The 26240-nt window shown below is 47.4% G+C and overlaps 2 protein-coding genes and 1 long non-coding RNA gene across 10 annotated transcripts in view; 1 reads left to right on the top strand and 2 right to left on the bottom strand.

The window, feature by feature from the left end:
* The window catches only part of LOC131136326 (uncharacterized), a 35784-nt gene extending 10355 nt beyond the window's left edge, over positions 1-25429 (top strand). Inside the window, exons 2-3 of the long non-coding RNA XR_013629572.1 lie at positions 24530-24638; positions 25185-25429. This is a non-coding gene — a long non-coding RNA (uncharacterized LOC131136326). The remainder of the gene's footprint in view (positions 1-24529; positions 24639-25184) is intronic.
* Positions 1-26240, bottom strand: part of tns1b (tensin 1b) — a 161858-nt gene that overhangs the window by 93712 nt on the left and 41906 nt on the right. For all 8 annotated transcript variants that reach the window (XM_058083054.2, XM_058083049.2, XM_058083048.2 and 5 more), the window contains exon 3: positions 24169-24206. In XM_058083054.2, the coding sequence (XP_057939037.2) occupies positions 24169-24206 (38 nt within the window). The remainder of the gene's footprint in view (positions 1-24168; positions 24207-26240) is intronic.
* Positions 20433-21244, bottom strand: LOC144901532 (uncharacterized). The gene is made up of 2 exons (XM_078795182.1): positions 20740-21244; positions 20433-20517 (listed from the first exon to the last, which is right to left on the bottom strand). Exon 1 carries the CDS (start codon positions 21234-21236, stop codon positions 20775-20777), a length of 462 nt encoding a protein of 153 aa, XP_078651308.1. The 5' UTR covers positions 21237-21244; the 3' UTR covers positions 20433-20517; positions 20740-20774.

The following is a 26240-nucleotide window of genomic DNA, read 5'->3' as shown; positions in this document are numbered from 1 at the left end:
TTCATACATGTGGACAATTTGGAGTCACCAATTAACCTAGCATGTTTTTGGAATGTGGGAGGAAACAGGAGTACCCGGAGAAAACCCACACAAACTCCTAGCTGTGTGGCCTGCGTGCTAACCACTGGTCCACCATGCAGCCGTTCTCAAACATACTGAGAAAATAACATCAATTTGTATTTGAGTCAAGGAAACAAGCAGACTGGTTACGTTCCCATGCAGCACACAAATCAGACCTGTCTCCTTGGGAAAGCACAGTCTAACCTCGGTTTTTGGAATGATGAAGTTTTGGCCAAACTGTTGCTTTTGTGCAGGTTTTCTTACAATATTGCGAGTATTATCATTAAATAGATTAGCAAGTGCCCAAATAAAGCACCATATGAGTTGTTGACTCACTGCATTTTTTCATTGAGTCCAACTATTAAATAACCTGCAATGATGCGAAAGAAAGTTGCGAGTGGCAGCAATTTCATTAAAATCACATAGAAACACTGTTAAATTCAAGACAGCATTCAAAGTACAAAGATAGCGTCCCCTACACTTCTCCCTTTCCAATTTTTTCTTGAATAAATGTTAAATGTTCATTTGTCCATTTTATTCATAATTTATCATTCACATTTCTGTCTGTATATAAAATTACACTTATTGTCTATAGAACTTTCAGTAACATCAAAACTGAAAAAAACTCTGGCGCCTAAAGGGTGGATTAAAAGCAAATAAATCACTTAAATTTAAACACTTAAACAATTTAATATTTAGGTACTCCAGAGTTACAGTTTTGTTTTGTTTTTTTTAAACACACACTCTCATGTTGCCTTACTGGTTTAGCCCATCTTCATCTTCATCTAGTCTCCATCTCGATGTGAACTTTCGCTGACATGCTTTAAGGCATTTTTCACATCCAGTGGCAAATAAACACATAACTGCAAGGGACAGAGATGCATACAGGCACACGTACACTACAGCGTACGTACAGCGGTTCCGCTACATGAAAATGGTTGTGGCATCGCGCCATAACAAAATAAAAGCTGCCACACCTTAAAAATGAGTGGTATTTTTTGTAAACATGAAAACATCTTTAAGTCATATATTGTAAGAATTTATGTATATTCTACATAGATACATATACAGCTGATTGTTTATGCACATATTTACCACTATTAGTTTGAAAACAATTTAAAATATGAAAGAATGTTTCACTGCGCTTATTTTGATAAAAATGCACCAGTCTGCCCAGTCCGCGACCCGTGTTGTGTTGCATTCACATTGTTTCTTATTATCAAACGAATGAAAAATAGTCCGTAAAATGTGCAAGAAACGAATGACGGCTTGTCATGTGTTAAGCCGATCTATCAAATTTTAATTTCATTTGACTATATCTGGCATTTGTGTTTACACATTTTGCCTGGCTCTCATGGCCTCTCTGGCTATTTGCCGGTGTCTGGTTGGCCCCTTCTGTCTCCGGTCTGGTGACGGTCTTCCCGCCTCCGGGGTGTCCTACTCGGCGGGTCTGTGGGTGGATGGGAGATGTGGTGGAGACGGGTCGGCGCTGTGGCGGAGGGTGGGACTGGGGGGGCATTCACTTTTTGCGGCTGTTGGGGTGTCATTTACCTGGTGGGCTCTGCTGCCTGGTGTGTGTGTCTCTGTCCCGCCCTGGCACTCACGTGCCCGGGGGGCGGGGTTGGGCTCTTCCCCATGCGGGTCCCGGTTCTCCTGTGGTCTCTGTGGTGTCACTCCCTGGGCTGCCACGGTGACGGATGTGTTGCCGGGGTGCGGTCCCTGCTGTTTTGGTGGTTGTAGGAGCTGCCTCGGGGCATGTGGTTTGTCCCCGGCTCCTGGTGGTCCGGGGGTGGCGTAGCCGGCACAATCTCTGGTGGGGCCCTCCGGGGGGGAGCTGGCAGGCCGGACTGGCTGCCACGATGGGCTGGGTGGGGTTCGTGGTTGGTCCTGTGGCCCGGGGCTTGCTCCGGGCGGCTGGCTTGCCGGGCTCGGTTGGTCGGTAGTGCGGGGTGGGCGTGTGCGGGGCCCCGGTCCTCCCTGCTGCACTGCACCACCTCACATACATGTAGGACTTTGGGGGGTGGCCTGCAACTGGTTATGCCGGGGGCGAAGGGTTTCCTTGCGGATGCCCTTTTGTCCTCGGCATTCCTCTGGCTTGGTCACCCTTCAATTTTAACCGCACCTTAGACACTCAGTTCTGGGGGGGATCTGGGCAGGCATGGGACCCACCATTGCTCAGCTTCCCTCCACACACATACACATACACCGCACACATAGGTCAGCCATATGGGGCAGGCCTATTTTTAATTGCACAATCTACACAATACCATCATCACACACACAGGTGTAGCGGGCTGGACCTTCTGCCTACCCCCGCGATTGGCCCGCTGGCTGCTTAGGCTTAGCGGCTCGCTCGGGGTGCCCTGGGCTGCAGGATATTTTGGTCTGGTCTACCTGGCCTTCCCGGGGGTCCCGCTGGAACCAGCTGACGCCGGGGCTTGCCCTAGTGTCATGGTTGGCGCTACCTGTTGCTGTCCCTGTCTTTGCCCATCCCCAGTCTTGCCTTAGGGCTCGTCGGGGATGGTTCTTCGGTACGTGGGTGGAGCGCTGCTGGTTCTGGGGGCGGGGGGCGGTTGGCCCTCCCGGTGGATGATGGGGTCCGTCGGTGGCCTTGCGCTGGTCTTAACTCCTTGGCTCTGGTGCTTGGCCTCCCCATGACTTGGAGCTATGGCTCTCCCTCACGGGGGTGAGCTGCCCGGCGGATGTCGGCCGGCGCGGTGGAGCGCCTCACCACTCGCCTGCTCGCCCCCTCCGCTTGCTTTCTCCCCTCGCCCGCTCCTTTGTCTGCCACACTGCCGTAGCCCTGTTGCCGTGGTCGAGGGGAGTCTGGGGGTGCTATGCCTTGGCGGTCCGTACCTCCCTGGGCTCGGGGCCTGGTTGTGGGTCTGGGACCCATGGGTCCCCCGCCCTGTGATGCCCCGGACGCCCCACCCGGGGACGTCCACAGTGTGTGCTTGCATGTGTGTGTATTGAGTGGATGGGGTGTGCGCGTGTGTCTGAGATTATTTTATGTATTTATTGTTTTAAATACTTAGATAAATAATGATTAGTTTTATTATAATTATATATATATATATATATGTGGGTGTGTGTGTGTGTATATGGCTATGTAGATATACGGGGGGGGGCTCTGCGGGGGTCTGGCGCAGGGCGTTCCATCTATACCGCCCGGTCCTCCATGGGGCAGTGTGCCCGGGCCTCTCCTGTCCTGGCCGGGGCGGTCCTATGTCGGTGGTCAGGCCTGGGGTTACCTGGGGCGAGCTGGGTTCTGCTTCCTGGGGGTGTGTGGGGGGCAGGGGGCGGTGCCTCCGGCCGTGGACGGGCTCCCTTCCGGCTGGCGGGGGCGCTCCTGTGCCCACGGGTGTGTGGCCTTCGATGCCCTTCTGCCCTAGTGGGGTATGGTCTCCCGCTGGTCTCGGGGGTGCAGCTCTCCTCTGGCCTGCTGGCGCCCTGTTGCCGGTTGGGATTGCTCCCCTATGGCCTCTTGCTGGTCTCTTCGGGGAGTTGCTTCGGGGGCGGGTCTTGGGGAGTCGGCCCTGGCTTTGCCCGCACCCACGGGGCCGGAGGATCTCTGGCGGTGGGGGCTTGACCTGGCTGCGCGGGGCGGGGTTTGCTGGGTGGTAGAAGGCAGTCTCTCTCCTTGTGTCATTCTCAGTGACAATTACACATTCACACACTCGCATTCACATACACAACACACCTCCATATGGACACTCACAGCACATGGGTGCTTCTCTATACAATCTACCATCTTATCCCTGATGTTTATATGCTATTGGTATGCTACTATTACAGTAATAATGATGTCAAGCAGTGAGATTTTAATTACTGTAACCGTATGGCTGTAATTGTGTTTACTATCACGGTTCATGTCTTTATTGTTACTATTGCTACTGGTAAGTTGAACTGTTTCATTTCACTGATATCATCTCCATTGTGACCCTTAGCCATCATTGACATTTAACTGTTCTGTTTGTCTCTGTTGTTATGGGAATTCTTGTTGCTGCTGTTTTTGTCTCTCCCTCTACTGCCCCCCCCCACACCCCACCTTTCTCTTCTTCTTTTCTGTTCTTCTTCTTGCTCCGGTCCAGTCGCTCCAAATGGCATAACAAAAACATCAAATAACGGCAAATAAAATTTCATGGTACAGGGAAGTTGTAGCCAACACCTTTCCTGACACAGAGCAAATCTGTCTAGCATGTAAGGGCATTTAGATCAACAATACTATCTGCCCCAATGGCTGGACGGGACAAAAAAAACAAAAAAAAAACTTGAGGGCCTCTTGCTAGGTGCTAGCATGGTAGCCGTTAGCATGTTAGCATTTAAGCTAATTTACTCATGTCTAAAGGCAAATACACACAAGGCATGATGTAGGGATGTTACAGGACAACCTTGGCACTTTCTAAAGTTGAGGTTCTCTTGCTAGGTGCTAGCATTATGACTGTTAGCATGCTCACATTTTAGCTAATTTACTCATGTCTGAGGGCAAAAACACACAGGGCATGATGTAGGGATGTTACAGGACAACCTTGGCACTTTCTAACCTTGAGGGTCTCTTGCTAGGTGCTAGCATGATCACTGTTAGCATGTTAGCATTTTAGTTAATTTACTCATGTCTAAAGGCAAATACATGGAATTATGTGGGGCCACTATCGGACCGCTTGGACACTTTTGGGACTTGAGGCTGTCTTGCTAAGTGCTAGCATGATGACTGTTAGCACGTTAGCATTTTAGCTAATTTACTCATGTCTAAAGGCAAATACACACGTGGCATGATATGGGGACACTAGGGGACTGCTCCAAACTTTTCGGGACCTGAGGCTCTCTTGCTAGGTGCTAGCATTATGACTGTTATCATGCTCACATTTTCGCTAATTTACTCATGTCTAAAGGCAAATACACACAGGGCATGATGTAGGGATGTTACAGGACAACCTTGGCACTTTCTAACCTTGAGGGTCTCTTGCTAGGTGCTAGCATGATGACTTTTAGCATGTTAACATTGTAGCTAATTTACTCATGTCTAAAGGCAAATACATGGAATGATGTGGGGACACTATCGGACCGCCTGGACACTTTTGGGACCTGAGGCTCTCTTGCTAGGTGCTAGCATGACGACTGTTAGCATGTTAGCATTTAAGCTAATTTACTCATGTTTAAAGGCAAATACATACATGGCATGATGCAGGGAGGTTATAGGACAACCTTGGCACTTTCTAAACTTGAGGCTCTCTTGCTAGGTGCTAGCATGGTAGCCGTTAGCATGTTAGCATTTAAGCTAATTTACGAATGTCTAAAGGCAAATAGACACATGGCATGATATGGGGACACTATGGGACTGCATCAACCTTTTCGGTACTTGAGGCGTTCTTGCTAGGTGCTAGCACGGTAGCCATTGGCACACCGGGCCCGAGGTTCACAGCACAGGTGGCAAGTCCATCAAAATTTCTGCGGGAATTTTCTAGTTATATCTTAATCTTCCTATTTTTGCGCGCGTAATGCGGCCAAAACCGCAAGAAGCACCCCCACACATGTTACACCGCCGGAATCCTGACGCTCGGGACTACAGCGGTATTTATTTTTTGGAGAGGTTCATGTAACCATGGCGACGCTATTAACCAAAACGTTCAAAAATGGGCCTCTAGATTAGGTACACTTTGTGCTATTTTTAGAACAGCACATGCCAGAGAAAAAACGAGAATTTACAGACTTTTCAAAGTCTTGTAGCTCAGCCATACGGCCACGTAGAAACGTGATTAATGGCTCATTTTTTAGACAAACTTCTCAACTCTCTCTATGGCTAATTAGTTTTTTCGTCGGATATTTAGTTTTTGCTCTATCTTCGTCAGAAGGAGGTGTGCGCAGGGCCATCGTCTCCCACTCTGACTTCTACTCTGGCAGGGGAGGCGAAAAGATAACTTTTTTGTTTTGCAAACAACTTCTCTTCCTGGCCACACTGTTTTATCTATGTCCATTATATATCCGTATCCGTATCGTATATCCGTTAGATCTATGCGAAGCCCCAACGCTCGGGCCGCTCACGGTCATCCCGTGGTGTCAATATCTCGAATCGTTTGGCTGTAATAAGCTTCTGTTCAACATGAGCGATTCAGCCTTTTCAGTCCTTTGTGCTGATTCACTGTCCTCTCCTCCTCCTCACAGCCCCTCCCTTCAAAAACCACCTGTGTCGACATGTGCGATTACAATGATTCCTTTCCCAGCTGATACCATACAGGTCATTTATTGTGTAGATTTTAAAAGTTTGGTTTTTCTAATTAAGCACAGTGACTCCAGGCACCTCAAAGGCCAGAGAATACAAATATCAACATTTTTATAGAATCCATGATACAGCAATAAGCTGTGTTATCATCATGTCAGGAATCCATAGTTCAGTATCAACCTGTATGTCACATACTCTCTGCTCTTTAGTACTCCATGACAAGGCAAGTGCTGCTTTCAATTGGAAAACAACACATGACATGTACAGACACCACAGCAGTGCCTGGCAACTTTCATGACTTGATGCTATGTTGCTAGGTGCTAGCATGCTAATTGATAGCATGTTAACATTTATGCTAATTTACTCATGTCTAAAGGCAAATACACACATGGCATGATGCAGGAAGGCTATAGGACAACCTTGGCAGTTTCTAAAGTTGAGGCCCTCTTGCTAGGTGCTAACATGGTAGCCGTTAGCATTTAAGCAAATTTTGTCATGTGTAAAGGCAAATACACACATGGCATGATGTAGGGATGTCATAGGACAACCCTGGCACTTTCTAAACTTGAGGTTCTCTTGTGAGGTGCTAGCATGATGACTGTTGGCATGTTAGCATTTAAGCTAATTTCCTCATATCTAAAGGCAACTACACACATGGCATGATGTGGAGACACTGTGGGACTGCTTTAATACTTTTGGGACTTGAAGCTATTTTGCTAGGTGCTATCATGGTAGCCGTTAGCATGTTAGCATTTAAGCTAATTTACTAATGTCTAAAGGCATATACACACATGGCATGATGCAGGGAGGTTATCCGCCAACCTTGGCAGTTTCTAAACTTGAGGCCCTCTTGTTAGGTGCTAGCATGGTAGCCGTTAGCATGTTAGCATTTAAGCTAATTCACTCATGTGTAAAGGCTAATACACACATGGCATGATGTAGGGAAGTTATAGGACAACCTTGGCACTTTTTTTTTTTTTTTGTCCCGTCCAGCCATTGGGGCAGATAGTATTGGTGATCTAAATGCCCTTACATGCTAGACAGATTTGCTCTGTGTCAGGAAAGGTGTTGGCTACAACTTCCCTGTACCATGAAATTTTATTTGCCGTTATTTGATGTTTTTGTTATGCCATTTGGAGTGACTGGACCAGAGCAAGAAGAAGAACAGAAAAGAAGAAGAGAAAGGTGGGGTGTGGGGGGGGGGGGGGCAGTAGAGGGAGAGACAAAAACAGCAGCAACAAGAATTCCCATAACAACAACAGTGACAAACAGAACAGTTAAATGTCAATGATGGCTAAGGGTCACAATGGAGATGATATCAGTGAAATGAAACAGTCCAACTTACCAGTAGCAAAAGTAACAATGAAGACATGAACCGTGATAGTAAACACAATTACAACCATACAATTACAGTAATTAAAATCTCACTGCTTGACATCATTATTACTGTAATAATAGCATAAAAATACCATATAAACATCAGGGATAAGATGGTATATTGTATAGAGAAGCACCCATGTGCTGTGAGTGTCCATACGGAGGTGTGTTGTGTATGTGAATGCGAGTGTGTGAATGTGTAATTGTCACTGAGAATGACAAAAGGAGAGAGACTGCCTTCTACCACCCAGCAAACCCCGCCCCGCGCAGCCAGGTCAAGCCCCCACCGCCAGAGATCCTCCGGCCCCGTGGGTGTGGGCAAAGCCAGGGCCGACTCCCCAAGACCCGCCCCTGAAGCAACTCCCCGAAGAGACCAGTAAGAGGCCATGGAGGAGCAATCCCAACCGGCAACAGGGCGCCAGCAGGCCGGAGGAGAGCCGCACCCCCGAGACCAGCGGGAGACCATACCCCACTAGGGCAGAAGGGCATCGAAGGCCACACACCCGTGGGCACAGGGGCGCCCCGCCAGCCGGAAGGGAGCCCGTCCACGGCCGGAGGCGCCGCCCCCCGCCCCCCACGCACCCCACGCACCCCCAGGAAGCAGAACCCGGCCCGCCCCAGGTAACCCCAGGCCTGACCACCGACATAGGACCGCCCCGGCCAGGACAGAAGAGGCCCGGGCACACTGCCCCATGGAGGACCGGGCGGTAGAGATGGAACGCCCTGCGCCAGACCCCCGCAGAGCCCCCCCCCCCCGTATATCTACATGGCCATATACACACACACACACATATATATATATATATATATATAATTATAATAAAACTAATCATTATTTATCTAAGTATTTAAAACAATAAATACATAAAATAATCTCAGACACACGCGCACACCCCATCCACTCAATACACACACACGCAAGCACACACTGTGGACGTCCCCGGGTGGGGCGTCCGGGGCATCACAGGGCGGGGGACCCAGGGGTCCCAGACCCACAACCAGGCCCCGAGCCCAGGGAGGTACGGACCGCCAAGGCATAGCACCCCCAGACTCCCCTCGACCACGGCATCAGGGCTACAGCAGTGTGGCAGACAAAGGAGCGGGTGAGGGGAGGAGGCCCGCACATGAGCAAGCGGAGGGGGCGAGCAGGCGAGTGGTGAGGCGCTCCACCGGCCGACACCAGCCATAGCTCCAAGTCATAGGGAGGCCAAGCACCAGAGCCGAGGAGTTAAGACCAGCGCAAGGCCATCGACGGACCCCACCATCCAACCAGCAGCGCTTCATCCACGTACCGGAGAACCATCCCCGACGAGCCCTAAGGCAAGACTGGGGATGGGCAAAGACAGGGACAGCGATGCAGCAGAGCATAGGACCAGTGGCAGCAGACACCCAAAGGCCCGGAAGAGCACCGCCCCCCCAGCAGGCCCCACTCCGAGGAGCATGCTCCCCATCCCCACACGCCACCCAGGCCCCCGTCCCCATGAGCAGGATCAGGCCCCCTCCCAAAACACAGCCCGGTCCCCGCAGCAGCCACCACAGCGCAACAACCCCAAGCCACCACCGTAGACTTCCGGCCACCAGCAACGCGGACCCCACCGCCTGGAGGCCGGCGAACGCCCCCCCCAAGGGCACGTGGGGGCCCGCGACCCAGGACAGACCCAGGGAGGTAGCGCCAACCATGACCCTAGGGCAAGCCCCGGCGTCAGCTGGTTCCAGCGGGACCCCCAGGAAGGCCAGGCAGACCAGACCAAAATATCCTGCAGCCCAGGGCACCCCGAGCGAGCCGCCAAGCCCCAGCAGCCAGTGGGCCAAACGCGGGGGTAGGCAGTCCGGTCCAACCCGCTACACCTGTGTGTGTGATGATAGTATTGTGTAGATCAGGGGTGGGCAAACTGCGGCCCGGGGGCCACATCCGGCCCGCCAAGTGTTTGAATACGGCCCGCCCAATCTTTCCAAAGTATTTCATTTAAACTCAACATACAACCTGGCATCATGGCCTGAGCCAACCTTTTGATGGTTTTATCAATTTCGTTTTTTGACATTGTCGGTTGTTTACAAAGTGCTCCTGAAAAAAGGGACACAAGCACATAATAATAATAATAATTATTAATAATAATAATAATAATTATTATTATTATTATTATTAGATTATTATTAGATTATTAGATTATTATAATAATTATTATTATAATTATAATATATAATATAATATATAATATATTATATATTATAATATTAATGATTATTATAATTATTATATTAATGCTAATTATTATATTATTATATATAATATTATTGTTATATTTGCATATTTTACATAATAATAATATAATAATTATTATTATTTTAATTTTATTGTAATTATTATAATATTTTATTATTTTTAAAATATTTAAATATAAATATAAAATAATAAATAATAATAGCAGATTGCATGACAATTTTACAGATACAATAATACCAGGTGGACTGTTACGTGTAAAATATATAGTCTGCCCCCCCGTAAATTTTGTCATATCAATGCGGCCCGCGAGTCAAAAAGTTTGCCCACCCCTGGTGTAGATTGTGCAATTAAAAATAGGCCTGCCCCCTATGGCTGACCTATGTGTGTGGTGTTTGTGTATGTGTGTGTGTGGAGGAAAGCTGAGCAATGGTGGGTCCCATGCCTGCCCAGATCCCCCCCAGAACTGAGTGTCTAAGGTGCAGTTAAAATTGAAGGGTGACCAAGCCAGAGGAATGCAGAGGACAAAAGGGCATCCGCAAGGAAACCCTTCGCCCCGGCATAACCAGTTGCAGGCCACCCCCCAAAGTCCTACATGTATGTGAGGTGGTGCAGTGCAGCAGGGAGGACCGGGGCCCCACACACGCCCACCCCGCACTACCGACCAACCGAGCCGGGCAAGCCAGCCGCCCGGAGCAAGCCCTGGGCCACAGGACCAACCACGAGCCCCACCCAGCCAGTCCGGCCTGCCAGCTCCCCCCCGGAGGGCCCCACCAGAGATTGTGCCAGCTACGCCACCCCAGGACCACCAGGAGCCGTGGACAAACCACATGCCCCGAGGCAGCTCCTACAACCACCAGAACAGCAGGGACCACGCCCCGGCAACACATCCGTCACCATGGCAGCCCAGGGAGTGACACCACAGAGACCGCAAGAGAACCGGGACCCGCATGGGGAAGAGCCCAACCCCGCCCCCCGGGCACGTGAGCCAAGAGTGCCAGGCGGGACAGAGACACACACACCAGGCAGCAGAGCCCACCAGGTAAACAACACCCCAACAGCCGCAAAAAGTGAATGCCCCCCCAGACCCACCCTCCGCCACAGCGCCGACCCGTCTCCACCACATCTCCCATCCACCCACGGACCCGCCGAGTAGGACACCCCGGAGGTGGGAAGACCGCCACCAGACCGGAGACAGAAGGGGCCAACCAGACACCGGTAAATAGCAGTGAGCCACCGGCCAGCCCCACCCTCCAACCCTTGGTCGAGGCCCCCCACGACCCAGAGCCCACCACCCCGCCCCCCAAGCAAGCCCCCCGCTAATCCCGGCCCACGCCGCGCAGAGCACCACCCCAACCGCTATCCGCCCCGCTACCCACACACCCACAGCCAGCCCCCCCACCCGCCCGCCCCACATCCACCACAACCCAGCCACCCCCCTACCGAAGGGAGAGAATCAGGTAATGCCCCACCCCAGCACCGCACCTCCCCACCTAGAGTCCAAGCTGCACAAACGAGACCCCCCCTCCCGTATGAGCTTACCAGGCGCCCCACCCGGGAAACAGCCACAGCCAGAGTGGGACGATAGCACACAGTCCCCATAACTCACACATGCCTACCATATACAAAAATAAAAATTGAGAATAAAAATAATAAATAAAAATAAAGTAAAGTAATTGATAATAATAATAATAATAATAATAATAATAATAATAATAATAATAATAATAATAATAATAATAATAATAGCAATAATAGTGATAATAATAATAGTAATAATAATAATAGTAATAATAATAATAATATTTATTGATAATAGTTGTATAATGTATGTATAATGTATGAATAATAATGATACTACTATTGATACTTAATATATAATAATTTATATATAATATATTTTCTAATAATTTAGATCTTTTAGCTATTTTAGATATGATAATAATAAATATATACATGCATACCTACACACACACATATATATAGCCATATACATACCTAAGGGAGAAGGCTCTGCAAGGGCAGCGGGGTATAACCACCCGTGCCCACACCAAGGGCAGGGCCAAAGCCTCCCATGCCCACACCCCACGGTCCCACACAGTAGTCAAGCCAGAGCACCCAGGGCAAACCCGGCCCACCCCCAGGGGCGAGGGAGGCCGCGGAGGAACCAGCGCCACCGGACGCACACAGCCCCCCCCCCCCCCCCCCAGCAGCAGCAGGCGCCTACCACCCACAGGATGCGGCTCCCCGTCTACCCACCACCCCGAGGGACGGCCTGCACCACCCCACCCACGATTCAACCCCAGATACCCCCCTTATGATATTTTCCAAGCAACTTATTCCTTTGTCATGCCATGTTGTAAAATCCAAGGTTTTTTTTTAAGCAATATATCAGGGTTATTCCAGATCGGAGTGTACTGGCAAGGAGTGAGCGAGGACCTAGTTATTTTTTAATTCCCACCAAGCTGGATTTGATTTGACTTATGAAAGGTAAGTTAAAGATGGGGATTTCTTGGCTAAATGATTGTTCAATGTCTAGCCATAACTGATCCAAGGGGTTAGGTTTTATCCATTTTAAGATATACTGTAGCCTATTTGCCAGGAAGTAATTGGAGAAATTTGGCAGTTCTAAGCCCCACATTCTTTAGATTTTTGTAATGTTTTTAGGCTTATTCGTGCTGGCTTATTTTTCCAAAGAAATTTATTTATATATGAATCTAATGACTTAAACCAAGATATAGATGGTTTGGTTGGGATCATAGAGAACAGATAATTGATCCTTGGTAATATCATAATTTTCACAGTGGATACTCTGCCCATAAGAGAGATCGGCAAAGTTCTCCAACGTTCAAGATCATCCTCAATCGATTTCAACAGTGGGGTATAATTCAAGCTGATCAGGTCTGACAGATTGGAGGAAATGTTGATGCCCAAATACCTGATATTCCCTGAACGCAGTGGTATAGAGGGGGTGCTCTGGAAAACGAAATTAATGGGCAATACTATGGATTTAGACCAGTTAATAGAGTAGTCCGAGAAGGTGCTAAAGTTATTGATGAGTGTGATAGCTTGGTGAAGTGAGGAGTGTGAGTTTTTTAGGAAGAGTAACACATCATCAGCATAAAGGCTTATCTTATGATGAACATTCGTTGTGTGGATCCCTTTAATATTTGCATGTTGTCGAATTGCAGCTGCAAGAGGTTCAATGAAGATAGCAAACAATGAGGGGGAGAGTGGACAACCTTGCCTAGTACCTCTTTGTAAAGTGAATTCTGGAGAGATCAGATTATTGGTTCGAACGGAGGCCTTTGGGGTGCTATATAATATTTTGATCCACGTTCTAAATGACTCTCCAAAGCCAAATTTCTGTAGGGTTGCAAAGAGAAATTTCCAGTTAACTCTGTCGAATGCTTTTTCAGCGTCTAGTGAGACGATTGTGGTTTCCAAATTATGGATGATAGAGTGATCAATCAGATTGGTTAAGCGGCGTACATTGCTAACTGAGTGTCTCCCCTTGATAAATCCTGATTGATCGGGATGTATTATATGAGGGGTAACTTTTTCCAGTCTTCTAGCTAATACTTTGCATATTATTTTAAGATCCGCATTAATAAGTGAAATTGGACGATAACTGGAAGGTAATGTTGGGTCCTTTTCTGATTTTAGCAAAAGACTGATTGTAGCAGAGTTCATATATGGGGGTAGGCGTGCAATTTCTTTTATTTCCTGTGTCATGCCTGCCATTGCCTACCCCGCCTTCTCCTTGGAGACCCCGCCTCCTGCCTGATTGTGCTCAGGTGTCCCTCATCACCTGATTTCCTGCTGGCTATATATTGCCTCTGATCCCTCCGGTCTGGTGCAAGTTCGTTGTACTCCCATGTCTCGTCCTAGCATTCCTTGTGATCGTCTCGCCTGGTTTTCGACCCTCGCCTGCCTTTCGACCTCTCCTACTGCCTGCCGCTCTTGGATACCTTTGCCTCATTGGACTGACTTCCTGTGTACCGACCCTCACCCTCGTGTAGAACCTTACCTCGTGTCGTGCCTGCCAATTCTGCCTTTGGGTCCTCCTTCCCACGTCCTGCCCTGACAGAACGAACTTGCCATCATGGACCCAGCGGAGTTGGAGTCTGTTCGACAGGCACTCCGGACGCAAGGACAGCGCCAGAGCCAGCAAGAGGAACAGCTTGCCGCTCTGGGCACAGCGTTGCAATCTCTGTCGGAGCGACAGGACGCCATGGCTGGGAATCTAGGCTCCCAGCTTAACTCCCTGCTATTGGCTCTTCAACCCGCCGCTCAACCCGCGGCTCCAGCGGATCCAGCAGCGGCTTCGCTCCCTCCTCCGGTCCTGACTTCCGCCTCGCCGGCCGCCACGTGTCCACAGTTGTCACGGCCGGAGTGGTTCTCTGGCGAGTCGGGCGACGTACGCCCTTTTTTGACCAAGTGTGAACTCCATTTCGAACTTCAAGCCCCCGCATTCACGTCAGAACGTGCCCGGGTGGCTTTTGTGATCTCCCACCTCACGGGCAGAGCAGGAGCGTGGGCCACCACGGAATGGAGCCGTCGGTCCGCTGTGTGCGCGTCCTACGCAGCATTCTCCAAGGCACTGGAGCAAGTGTTCCAACGCCAGCCGTCCGGCAGAGAAGCAGCTCGCTCCCTTCTCCAGCTACGTCAGGGGCGTCAGCGTGTCACCGACTACGCTGTCGAATTTCGCGCTCTCGCGGCAAACAGCGACTGGAACGCCCCCGCGTTGTTAGACGCATTTTTTCTTGGACTGTCCCCCCACATCCGTAAACAAATGATCCCTTTGAAACTGCCAGGAACAATTGATGAACTCATCGCCTTGGCCGTCATGATTGAGAAGCGCCTTCATGATCACGAAGAGGAGAGCAGGTCGCGCGGGCGAGATTCCACCACACACTGGGGTGGCAACCTAGGGCACGTCAACAATGTCCGGCCCACCCCTATCGCCGTGCCACTTGCTGCGCCCTCTGCTGACGAACCCATGCAACTGGGACTAACCCGCCTGTCTCCAGAAGAAAGGACCCGCCGCCGAAGTGAGGGCAGGTGCTTTTATTGTGGTCAAGGGGGACATCTAGTGGCTAATTGTGGGGTCAAAAGGGGCAAAACAAGCAACCTGGGACATGGCTCGGTGAGTCTTAATGTCATTATCAGCAATCCTGCTCTCTACAAACCTTTGGTACAATTTTGCTCTCAACATACATCCATCATGGTGCCAGTATTTGTAGACTCTGGGTCAGATGCCAATCTCATTAGTACTTCTCTCGCCAGGAAACTAAAGCTTCGCCTGTGCCCTCTACGACACCCCCTAACGGTGAAGGCGGTGGACGGAAGTTCTCTGGGCAAAATTAGTCACAGAACTCATCCGGTCAAGATTTCTTTTCCCGACAATCATACAGAAAGACTAAGTCTCCATGTATTCTCTAGCTCTGATCATGAAGTTATATTAGGGCACCCTTGGTTAAAGCAGCATAACCCCCACTTCGATTGGGCTTCTGGCCAGATCGTCTCTTGGGGGTCTGGCTGTCAGGACAACTGTTTGGTGAGCGCCAAAACAGTGATGGAACAACAAGGGGAGGTCAATTTATCCTCTGTTCCAGAGTGTTACCATGATTTAGCAGCTGTCTTCAGTAAAGTCAAGGCCAAGTCACTGCCCCCGCACCGGGTCCATGACTGTGCTATTGACCTGTTGCCAGGAACCACACCCCCACGGGGAAGACTCTTTTCCTTGTCCCCTCCTGAACGCCGTGCGATGGAGGAATACATTCAGGAGTCACTTGCAGCAGGGATTATCAGGCCTTCCTCATCTCCTGCGGGGGCTGGTTTCTTCTTCGTAGAGAAGAAAGACAAAACCCTTCGGCCATGCATAGACTACAGAGGACTTAACGACATCTCCATCAAGAACCGGTACCCCCTGCCCCTCATTGCCACCGCCACTGAGCTCCTGGAAGGAGCTAAGATCTTTACCAAGCTCGATTTGCGTAATGCTTATCATCTTGTCAGGATACGAGAGGGGGACGAATGGAAAACAGCCTTCAACACCCCAACAGGACATTATGAGTACTTGGTGATGCCCTTTGGACTGACCAATGCCCCAGCAGTGTTTCAGGGCCTTGTCAATGACGTTTTGAGGGACATGTTAAATATTTTTGTGTTTGTTTATCTCGATGACATTCTGATTTTTTCTCGCGATGAATCTACTCATGTGCAGCATGTCAGGAAGGTGCTGCAAAGACTCCTGGACAACCACCTATTTGTTAAGGCCGAAAAATGTGACTTTCACCAGTCTTCGGTATCATTTTTAGGGTTTATTCTGTCCGAGGGGAAGGTGAGGATGGATCCAGGAAAAGTCTCTGCTGTTGCAGAGTGGCCCACTCCTTCGTCTTGTAAGGATGTTCAAAGATTTCTGGGATTTGCAAATTTTTATCGTAAATATATCAGAAACTTTAGCTCGGTAGCCTCTCCTCTCCATGCTCTCACGTCTCCTTACAAACCATTCCACTGGACTTCTGAGTGTGAGGAAGCTTTTGTGAAACTGAAGGATAGGTTCACCACAGCCCCGGTGCTTGCCATCCCTGATCCCCATCTGCAGTTCATGGTCGAAGTGGATGCATCAGATATTGGAGTCGGAGCCGTCCTGTCCCAGATCGGTGCTAAGGACGGTAAACTGCATCCATGTGCCTTTCTGTCAAAAAAATTGTCTTCAGCAGAGTGCAATTATGACATCGGGGATCGTGAATTATTGGCAGTCAAGACGGCTCTCGAAGAATGGAGACACTGGCTGGAGGGGTCTACGCTGCCATTCCAGGTATGGACTGACCACAAGAATCTGGAGTACCTCAAATCCGCCAAGAGATTAAATTCTCGACAGGCTAGGTGGTCACTGTTCTTCAGCCGTTTCAATTTTACCTTGTCTTACCGTCCTGGTTCCAAGAACACCAAGCCTGATGCTTTGTCCCGAGTTTTTTTCCCATCGGAAAAGGAACCTGAGATCGCAACCATCTTACCTAATTCATGCTTTGTCTCTGCCTTGCAATGGGCGATAGAAGATAAGGTCAGGGAGGCAGGACTTGAAGTGCCTCGGCCCCCAAACTGCCCTCCAGATAAATTGTATGTTGTGGAAGCCATGAGGGGTCCGGTCATTCATTGGGCTCATACCAATAAGACCTCATGTCACCCGGGGGTGAAAAAGACCATGTTTGTAACCCAGCAACGCTTTTGGTGGCCCAACATGGCAAAGGATGTGTCTGAATATGTCTCTGCCTGTCCTGTCTGTGCGGCTAACAAATCTTCACCACAGAAACCCATGGGAGAACTCAGACCCTTGTCTATTCCCCACCGGCCCTGGTCCCATATCTCGTTGGATTTCGTTTGTGGACTGCCCCCGTCAGAGGAGAAGACGGTGGTACTCACAGTCGTGGACAGATTCTCCAAGATGTCAAAGTTCATTCCTTTTGGTAAAATTCCCTCGGCCAAAGAAACGGCCGAGGCACTGCTGAACAACATATTCTGCATTTTTGGTTTCCCGCAGGACATAGTGTCCGATCGTGGTCCTCAATTTGTCTCCTTGTTTTGGAAGGAATTTTGTGGCTTGCTGGGATCCACAGTTAGTCTCTCATCTGGATTTCACCCCCAGTCTAATGGACAGGCAGAGAGGATCAACCAGGTGCTGGAGACAAAGTTGCGATGCCTCGCATCACAAAATCCCTCTTCTTGGGCTAAACAGCTCTTGTGGGTGGAGTTGGCCCACAACACCTTGCCTAGTGCATCCACCGGTATGTCTCCGCATCACGTGGTATTTGGTCACCAACCCTCCCTGTTCCCCTCGCTCGTCAAGGATTCCGTTGTGCCCTCCGCCTTGGCCTTGGTGGGGCGAATCAAGAGAGTTTGGCAGAGGGCTCGCAAGAACCTTCAAAGGCAGTCCGAGATCTACAAGGGGGCGGCGGACCGGAAAAGAATTCCTGCTCCTGCCTATACTGTGGGTCAAAGAGTTATCCTCCAAGACCCTTCCCCTGAGAGTGGAGTCTAAGAAGCTTGCCCCCAGGTTCGTTGGCCCATTTCCAATCTCCAAAGTCATTAATCCTGTCTCAGTCCGTCTGAAGCTACCTAGGTCCATGCGAACCCACCCATCCTTTCATGTGAGCCAGATCAAGCCTGCGAAAACCAGCACCCTGGTCCCACCAGCCAGCCACCCACCGCCCGCCCGAATCATGGAGGGAGGTCCGGTTTACACAGTCAGGAAACTGCTGGCTGCTCGACGGCGGGGTCGAGGTTGGCAGTATCTCGTCGACTGGGAGGGGTATGGACCTGAGGAACGCCAATGGGTACCCTCCCGGTTCATTTTGGATCCCTCCCTCATCAAAGACTTTCATGAAGCTCACCCTGAGGTTCCTGGGCCGTCAGGAGCCGGCCATTGAGGGAGGGGTTCTGTCATGCCTGCCATTGCCTACCCCGCCTTCTCCTTGGAGACCCCGCCTCCTGCCTGATTGTGCTCAGGTGTCCCTCATCACCTGATTTCCTGCTGGCTATATATTGCCTCTGATCCCTCCGGTCTGGTGCAAGTTCGTTGTACTCCCATGTCTCGTCCTAGCATTCCTTGTGATCGTCTCGCCTGGTTTTCGACCCTCGCCTGCCTTTCGACCTCTCCTACTGCCTGCCGCTCTTGGATACCTTTGCCTCATTGGACTGACTTCCTGTGTACCGACCCTCACCCTCGTGTAGAACCTTACCTCGTGTCGTGCCTGCCAATTCTGCCTTTGGGTCCTCCTTCCCACGTCCTGCCCTGACATCCTGAACCATTTTAAAAAATACTGGGGCTAGCAATGACCAGAATGTTTTATAAAATTCGGCAGGGAACCCGTCCGGTCCTGGTGCCTTGTTATTTGGCATTTGCTGTAGCGCATCATAAAGATCTGTTGAAAAGATCTGTGAAATGGGTAAGTCCAGGGTTGTCACCTGATTTTTTTCTAATTTTGGTAATTCTATGGTGCTAAGAAATGTTTCAATGTCTGGAACAGAAGGGTTAATCTGAGGTGTGTATAGTCTTTTATAAAAGTCCCTAAAGACTGAATTAATTTCCTCCGGAAGGTGAGTGATGTTACCTTCTGAGTTTCTAATGGAGGTGATTGGAGTTTGGAGTTTTTTTCTTTATTAAGTTTTAGTTGGTTAGCTAAGTATTTTCCAGATTTATTGGCATGTTCAAACTTCTCCAAACGTAGTCTTTGTAATTGGAACAGAATTTTCTTATCAGTAATTTCTTTTAAATGTAATTTGAATTTTCTAAGATTATTCAGAGTATTCTCATCCTGTGAATCTGCATAAGCGGTTTCAAGGAGTTTGATTTTTTCCTCCAATTCCAATTCCAATAATCTTTCTTTCTTTTTCTTATATGATGAGTAGGAGATAATTTTCCCGCGCATTACTACTTTTGCTGTCTCCCAGAGAACACAAGCCGAGGTTTCCGGTTGGTCATTAAAATCTAAAAACATTGTCCACTCTCTCTCAAAGTCCTTTAAAAAGTCTGGATCTTTAAGCAATGATGTATTAAATCTCCAGCATTTAGTAGGTGTACTTGTGGTTTGGTTAGTAAGAAAGAGAGAGACTGGTGTGTGATCACTAATAATGATAGGGTCTATGTGAATATTTGATATGTCAGATAAGATTGAGCTACTTGTTAAGAAGTAGTCAATTCGGGAGTACGTGTGGTGCACTGGTGAGAAATACGTATATTCTCTGTGAGTAGGGTGATAAGAGCGCCAAGCATCACAAAGACCAAAATCAGTCATATATTTTTTCAGTGTTGTTGTTGATTGAGACTCACGATGTCCCCCAGCTGGGCTAGACCTATCTATATCTGGATTAAATACCAAGTTGAAGTCCCCTCCCAAGATTAAGCTTGAATCCAGGTGAGCAAAAAGAGAAGAAAAAAAGGTGTGAAAGAAAGAGGGGTCATCAACATTAGGACCATATATGTTGGCAATGCAAAATTTAACATTGTCCACAGATATGTTAATTATTATATATCTACCTTCTATGTCTATAGTATTGTTGAGCAGTGTAAAATTGACCCTCCGGCTAATTAAAATGGCTACGCCCCTCTGTTTGGAGTTGTAGTTTGCTAAGTATATGTGTGGAAACTGTGGTGAGTGAAATGTATGGGCAGCTGCTTTGGAGATGTGAGTCTCTTGCAATAAGACAATATCTGCTTGGATATTCTTTAGATGGTTAAACATTTTTTGTCTTTTTTCTCGAGACCCGACTCGCCTGACATTCCAAGTGACAAATTGCAGTGAGGACATCCTAGACTAGCTTATGATGATATGTGTGTGTATATATGTGCAAGTGTGAAGTATATGTGCCTGTAGGTAATGTAAGCATATACATTAAATATATGCTTAAAGTGCACATGGGCATATTATAATGTAGTCCTCCTGATCTGACTAGTGAAGGTGTAATGTTGGTGTATGCATGTGTGAGATATGCGTGTGTGTAAGTGGCAGTGTTGTAGGTTTATGTGTCAGACAGTACGAGCCACCTGTGTACATGGATGTGTGTCTTTATGTACAATGTTTGTATTTGCGGGTTTGTGATTATGTGAGTGTGTGTGAACTGTATAGACATGCTTGTGCAGAAAACAGACAAGTGACAAACAGGAATATAAGTGAGTGAAAGAGGGGAAAGACAGTGAGAAAGTGTGCGAGACAGGGAGGAAAGGAATGAGGTGACATGCAAGGGAAAAAAATGGGGAGTAATTTGAAGGCAGAGTGCAGGCGTTAACGAGGATGAGCGCGTTATAATATACAAACCTTTCATGTTGCTATGAAAAAGTAGGCTGTTACCTTACCTTACCAAGCATATTCAGTTACCATGTTAGAATGATTAATACAGCCACGGTGTAATTTCACGATCGCGGTATAGCTGTCCATTAACAAAGAGTTTGTCCACTGTGATGACAGCTCGGCACCCCTCGTTGATGAACTTTTTTCGGATAGGGAACAGGCGACTGCGTCTGTCGAGGATCTCCCTTGGGAACTGGTCGTTCACGCTGAAGTCCGTCCCCTTCAGCTCTCGACCTCGGCCTTTCACCTGCTCCTTCTGCTTGAAGTGTTCAAATTTTGCCACGATGGGTCTTGGCCTTGTATTTTCTGGCTTCTTGGTTCCCAGGCGGTGGACGCGATGGAAGGTGATGTCCCCGATGACGTCAGCTGGGAGCTTGAGCCGTTGCGCCATGAAGGCCCTTACGGATTCTTCCGGGTCTTCCTCAGATTTCTCCGGAATTCCTGCAAAGACGAGGTTGTCCCTCATGCTTCGAGCCTGAAGGTCCAAGATCATTTCCTTCATGGACTTGTTTTCCTGGCAGAGTTGTGAAACTCCGTCGGTGAGGGACTTCACCGATTCACGGAGGGTTGCGTTCTCCGTCACCAAGGAGATTATTTGTTTTTGGCTGAAGTCCAGAGACTCATGGCCTGAAATTCTTTATGGAGTACCTCGACAAGAGCCAGGCGGCCGTCCAAGCAAATCAACCTCTTGTCGATGGAATCGAGGATGTCCTTGATGTCTGTGCCTGGTGGCAACGTCGCCCCAGGGGAGTCCTCAGGACGGCTACGCTTGGAGTTCGGCGTCTTGGGTGACTTGCCCATGACGATACTATCGAAGCACCCGTCAATGTACTCCTCCAGATCTTCCAGGTTTGTTTTTTTGTGAACTGTAACTTTTCCAGCAGTTAAATATGTTGGATTGTTTGGGAGCGCTGTATTCCACTTGTCTGACTTGCGCGCGTCACGTACCCTCTCGCGAGATTACAGCATCACGCCCGCCACCTTGGCACTTTCTAAACTTGAGGCTCTCTTGTTAAGTGCTAGCATGGTAGGTGTTAGCATGATAGCATTTAAGCTAATTCACTCACTCAAGACAAATACCCACATGGCATGATGTAGGGAAGTTATAGTACAACTTTGGCACTTTCTAAACTTGAGGCTCTCTTGCTAGGTGCTAGCACGGCTAATTTGCCGCTCTTTAAAGGCAAATACACACATGGCATGATGTGGGGACGCTATGAGACTGACTCTTCACTTTTGAGACTCTGTGCTTTCTTTTTAGCCGCTACAATGCTAACTGTTAGCATGTTGGCATTTCAGCATGTCAGCTTTGTTGCTCAATTCCTCGTCTAATGTACGCACGGCATTGCTCGGCGGCGCGGCACGGCAGACACCGGGCCCGAGGTTCACAGCACAGGTGGCAAGGCCATCAAAATTTCCGCTGGAATTTTCTAGTTATTTTTGTTGTTTCTTGCCACATATCTAGCATAAATATAAGCCCGTATCTTTGGAGAATAGACTAAGAAATCTGACAGTGAAGAATTAAAAAGTTGATGTTTCTTTTTGAGGGAATATATTGATGGCGAGTTTACTGCTTTGTCCTTCACCGATTTCCCATTCCATCCTTGCGGTCATCCAATCATCAGTCAGAACTCTGCCAGGACGCATTCATAGTATCATAGAAAGGTGGGTATTTTTAAGTCATTAGAAAGATGTGTATTTTGTCCACTCAGGTGTTAAACAAATATTTGAACATTGCAAAGAGAGCCACAATAAAGAGGCAGAAAAGCCGCTTGGACTCTGGACCAGAATCGCCAGAAAAGGCACCAAACTAGATTGCTGAATTGTTCTGATGATATTCTATACTGCTAAAAATGGATCCTGTGACATATATAAATGTAAATAATCTGCAAGGATTGAGGTTAATGTCATGGACATTTCAAAGGAAACTCAAACAAACCGCCCATGCGCTCGCCCATGAGAGTTCAGGTGACCGCTTCAGTCACAGTACGCTGGAGTCTTTAAGCACTTTTAACATATGGCCTGTTTAGCATATTTTTCCATTTTTAGCACACAACCTTTACATAGATTCACATACATTCTCCAGTTAGCGTACAATATGTCACGCACCTTGTCTGGTTATTAATACACTGCATGGGTGTAGTGTATATCGTCACAAAACATCCCTGCTTGCAAAGAAACCGGAACCAGAAGTCATTTTACCCCAGCGACGCCACCCGTTTATGACATCATCAGCGGTTATTTTCTAACCATTACAGCTACATATGTATAAGTATCTGCTTTTCTTATTGACCATGACTGCATAATAATACACAATGGAGCCAAAGAAAGTTGCAAGTGCCTGCACTTTGATAAAGAATTGCGAATAAATAAGTGTGAATTGCTGCTTGTCCCTGCGGCTTCATGGGCTTCTTTGTCAACAAACAAGTCTTCAATTTATCCCTTTCATTTGTCATGTATTTGAGTTGCAAATTGTTTTCTGCATGGTAAACTGGAATTGTAAACTGTGAACATGGGTGTCCAAAACAGACATTTTTATTATTTATTTTTCTGTTATGAGAAAATGTATTCAGTTAGGGTGCGAGTCGACTTCTGGAACAGATTAATGATACTAACCAAGGGTCCACTGTATAATTTTATTTAGCGTTTTCAGTTCTTAAAGTGGGTTGCACGGCAGAGCTCTGAGACCCGTGTTCGATTCCACCTTTGGGCATCTCTGTGTGGAGTTTGCATGTTCTACCTGTGCATGTGTGGGTTTTCTCCGGGTACTCCGGTTTCCTCCCACATTCCAAAAACATGCTAGGTTAAGTGGCAACTCCAAATTGTCCATAGATATGAATGTGAGTGTGAATGATTGTTTGTCTATATGTGCCCTGTGATTGGCTGGCGACCAGCCCGCCTCTCCCGCGACCCTCATGAGGATAAGCGGTAGAAAATGAATGAATGGATGAGTTCTTAAAGTTACATCTTGTTAGTGTCTCCTATCAGCCTTCCCTACATGGCCAAAGCTCCCATCATATTTGGTACAGACTGCTAAGCACCCGTGGCATTTCCTGTCAGTACAAAGGGGAGTAGGCAAAGCTGGCAGCTTGTAATTACTTTAATTGAAACCAAATGAAGGCTACTGTATACTCAAGATACTGTAAGCAGGTGTAGGTGTTTGTGTAAGTATTGCGCATTTGCACGTTGGCCAACTTTCACATTCTTTTCTTCCCAAACACCACAAATCAAGCAATGCTTTGATAACTTCTTTAGAAATTCTTTGGATATTTCGTTGAACATAAAATTTCCACAGTCCGGCGCATACAGTACATGCACAAATATCATACAGACGCAGAGCAGAAACAGACACATATTGTTTCTCTCAAGTTGTTAGATATTTAACCAACCAGTTTGTACTACTTTACATAAGTGAAAAACGGGAAAATTCTTACCTTTGGTTCACATTTCTTGTGGCAAGCAATTCGGCACACTAGAGAAAATAAAAAGGTAGAGTGATTAGCATCACATATCATAACAATCTGCAAAATAAACAAAGGACTTGGATTTAGGTCAGGGGAGTGAGGTGATTACTGTAGGAGAAGTCCTTTGCCATGAGGGTATTGTGAACTACAGTGCTGTCCCATTGAAATACCCACTCATTACCACAAAGACGAGAGCCCTCAGTCATGAATAGGGTTGCGCATCACTTGAATTTCAACGATTCTGGTTCAGATTTTTCATTTCGATTCCGGTTTGGGCGCTAACCAGAGTTCTATGGAGATGTGTATTGGTCTGACAACCTTTCTCTTGCAGATGCCATCTGATTGGATTATTGGACTACACTTGGCACCAGTAAAAACCTTCATTTGGGCCAAGGATCGTCCTGTTTTGTCAGACAGCCAATCGGATCCTCTGACTCAGGGTTGGTGACATTTTTTTTTAATCTACCATATGACTTTTTTGTTCCATAACCTTCAGAATTTTTTAAGATTAAAATACTGCGTCCAACCTCAGCAGCAATAAGGGCCTTGCTTATGCAGCGCAATAATTCAACCACGTTCAAAGTGAGAAAGTATTTTTGCATTGTCAATACCTGACAGAAAATGACATTGAATCCACACTCTTATCAACATTTTGACTTTTAAAGGCTGTGGTCTCAAATTTTCCATCAGCTTAATGGTTGTTAACAATGCATTGCTTTCTCAGAACTTTTTACTTTTCAAGCAAAATTGGAACCCCCTGGGGATCTTGTCCAAAATGTAAATTCTTACTATTTTTTCAACTGCTCTTATAATTTTGATCAGGAGTGTATGTGGCTTTGTACGCTTTTAAATCACTGAAATGTGTGAATGTGTTTACTGGAGCCAACATTATTTGGGAGCACGAGTTAAGACATATCGAGCAAGCAATCAAACGTGATAAAAGTTATTGCTCCTTTCAACGCAGTATTTTCTGTTTCCCTTTTCAGCTTCAAGCCCCCTCTTTGGACTCCCACAGGGTCTACAAATGAGGGTCAAGAGGGGAAGTGCCTGGACCGGCAGCTCATAAATTGTCATTGTCGAAGGACAGAGAGTCAAAACACAGCTCTGTGTGCTCAGGCATAGGCTTTCTTAATAAGAGGAGGAGATTGTATGCTTGTACTGGAACATGGTAGACCTTATGTAATGAGTTGTTTTTCCTGTCTCAAGGCACATTTTTCATAGCAGACGTAATAAATGCAATATCTGCTGTGTTCGGTTCCTATGTTCTGTCTCCATATTCAACTTACAGTACTTAAAGTCGCTTCTCACACTCTGGTCAATGCCTGTGTCCATTTTCAGCCACATTAATCCACAAAGGTCTAACACAAGCAGCTGGGCTTTTTCTTAGTTGTGGAAGACATTAAAGTTAAAAGATAAGTTGCTTTTATTAAGTTTTTGCAGACTCCTGTCAGTGCATTTTCCCCCATACATTCACTTTCTTGCATATACACTGCATATACACATATTTCACTTTTTTTCTAACCCTTATGTGGTTACTGTGCACATTCTAGCTCGGAGTTGAGGCCATAGGTAGCAGTAAGTCAAGATAACCCAACCATAAACAACTGTGGTACATGAGTTTTTGTTTTTCAACAAAAATCATTGCCAAAAGCTGCGCCTAAAAAACATTAAACAAACATGGAGTGCCGACACAGAATTCCATGCATCAGTGGTGGTTAACTGTCATGTTATTAATTCACTGTGTGAGTCCAACTGTGTTAGTAATGTGTCTTTATTACAGAGCAACCACATTTTTTCCACTTATATTTGAACTTGGCAGAGGTCTGCGTCTACAGACATGGTTTTAAAAAAAGTCACATACTTGATCCAGCAGAAATGTTATGACATCATCCTGGAATTGGCTGCTATTTCGGTACTCAGGGGACTGCATTTGCCGGGTAAAGTCAGTTTGACGTGTTAATTACAGGCCGTTAAATAACAGCAGCACAATGAAATCCTACCAGCCCCCAAAAAGACTTGAGTTTGCAAGGTCTACATGATGG

This window comes from Doryrhamphus excisus, linkage group LG12, assembly GCF_037039965.1.
Source record: "Doryrhamphus excisus strain RoL-2023G ecotype Guam linkage group LG12, RoL_Dexc_Guam_v1.1, whole genome shotgun sequence".
In the NCBI taxonomy this organism is placed as follows: Eukaryota; Metazoa; Chordata; class Actinopteri; order Syngnathiformes; family Syngnathidae; genus Doryrhamphus; species Doryrhamphus excisus.
Note: the sequence above shows the minus strand (reverse complement) of the source record. Positions and strands in the feature narration are given on the sequence as shown.

Excerpts from the sequence above, each read along its gene's own strand:
- LOC144901532 (XM_078795182.1), bottom strand. The coding sequence starts at position 21,236 with ATGAAGGAAATGATCTTGGACCTTCAGGCTCGAAGCATGAGGGACAAC.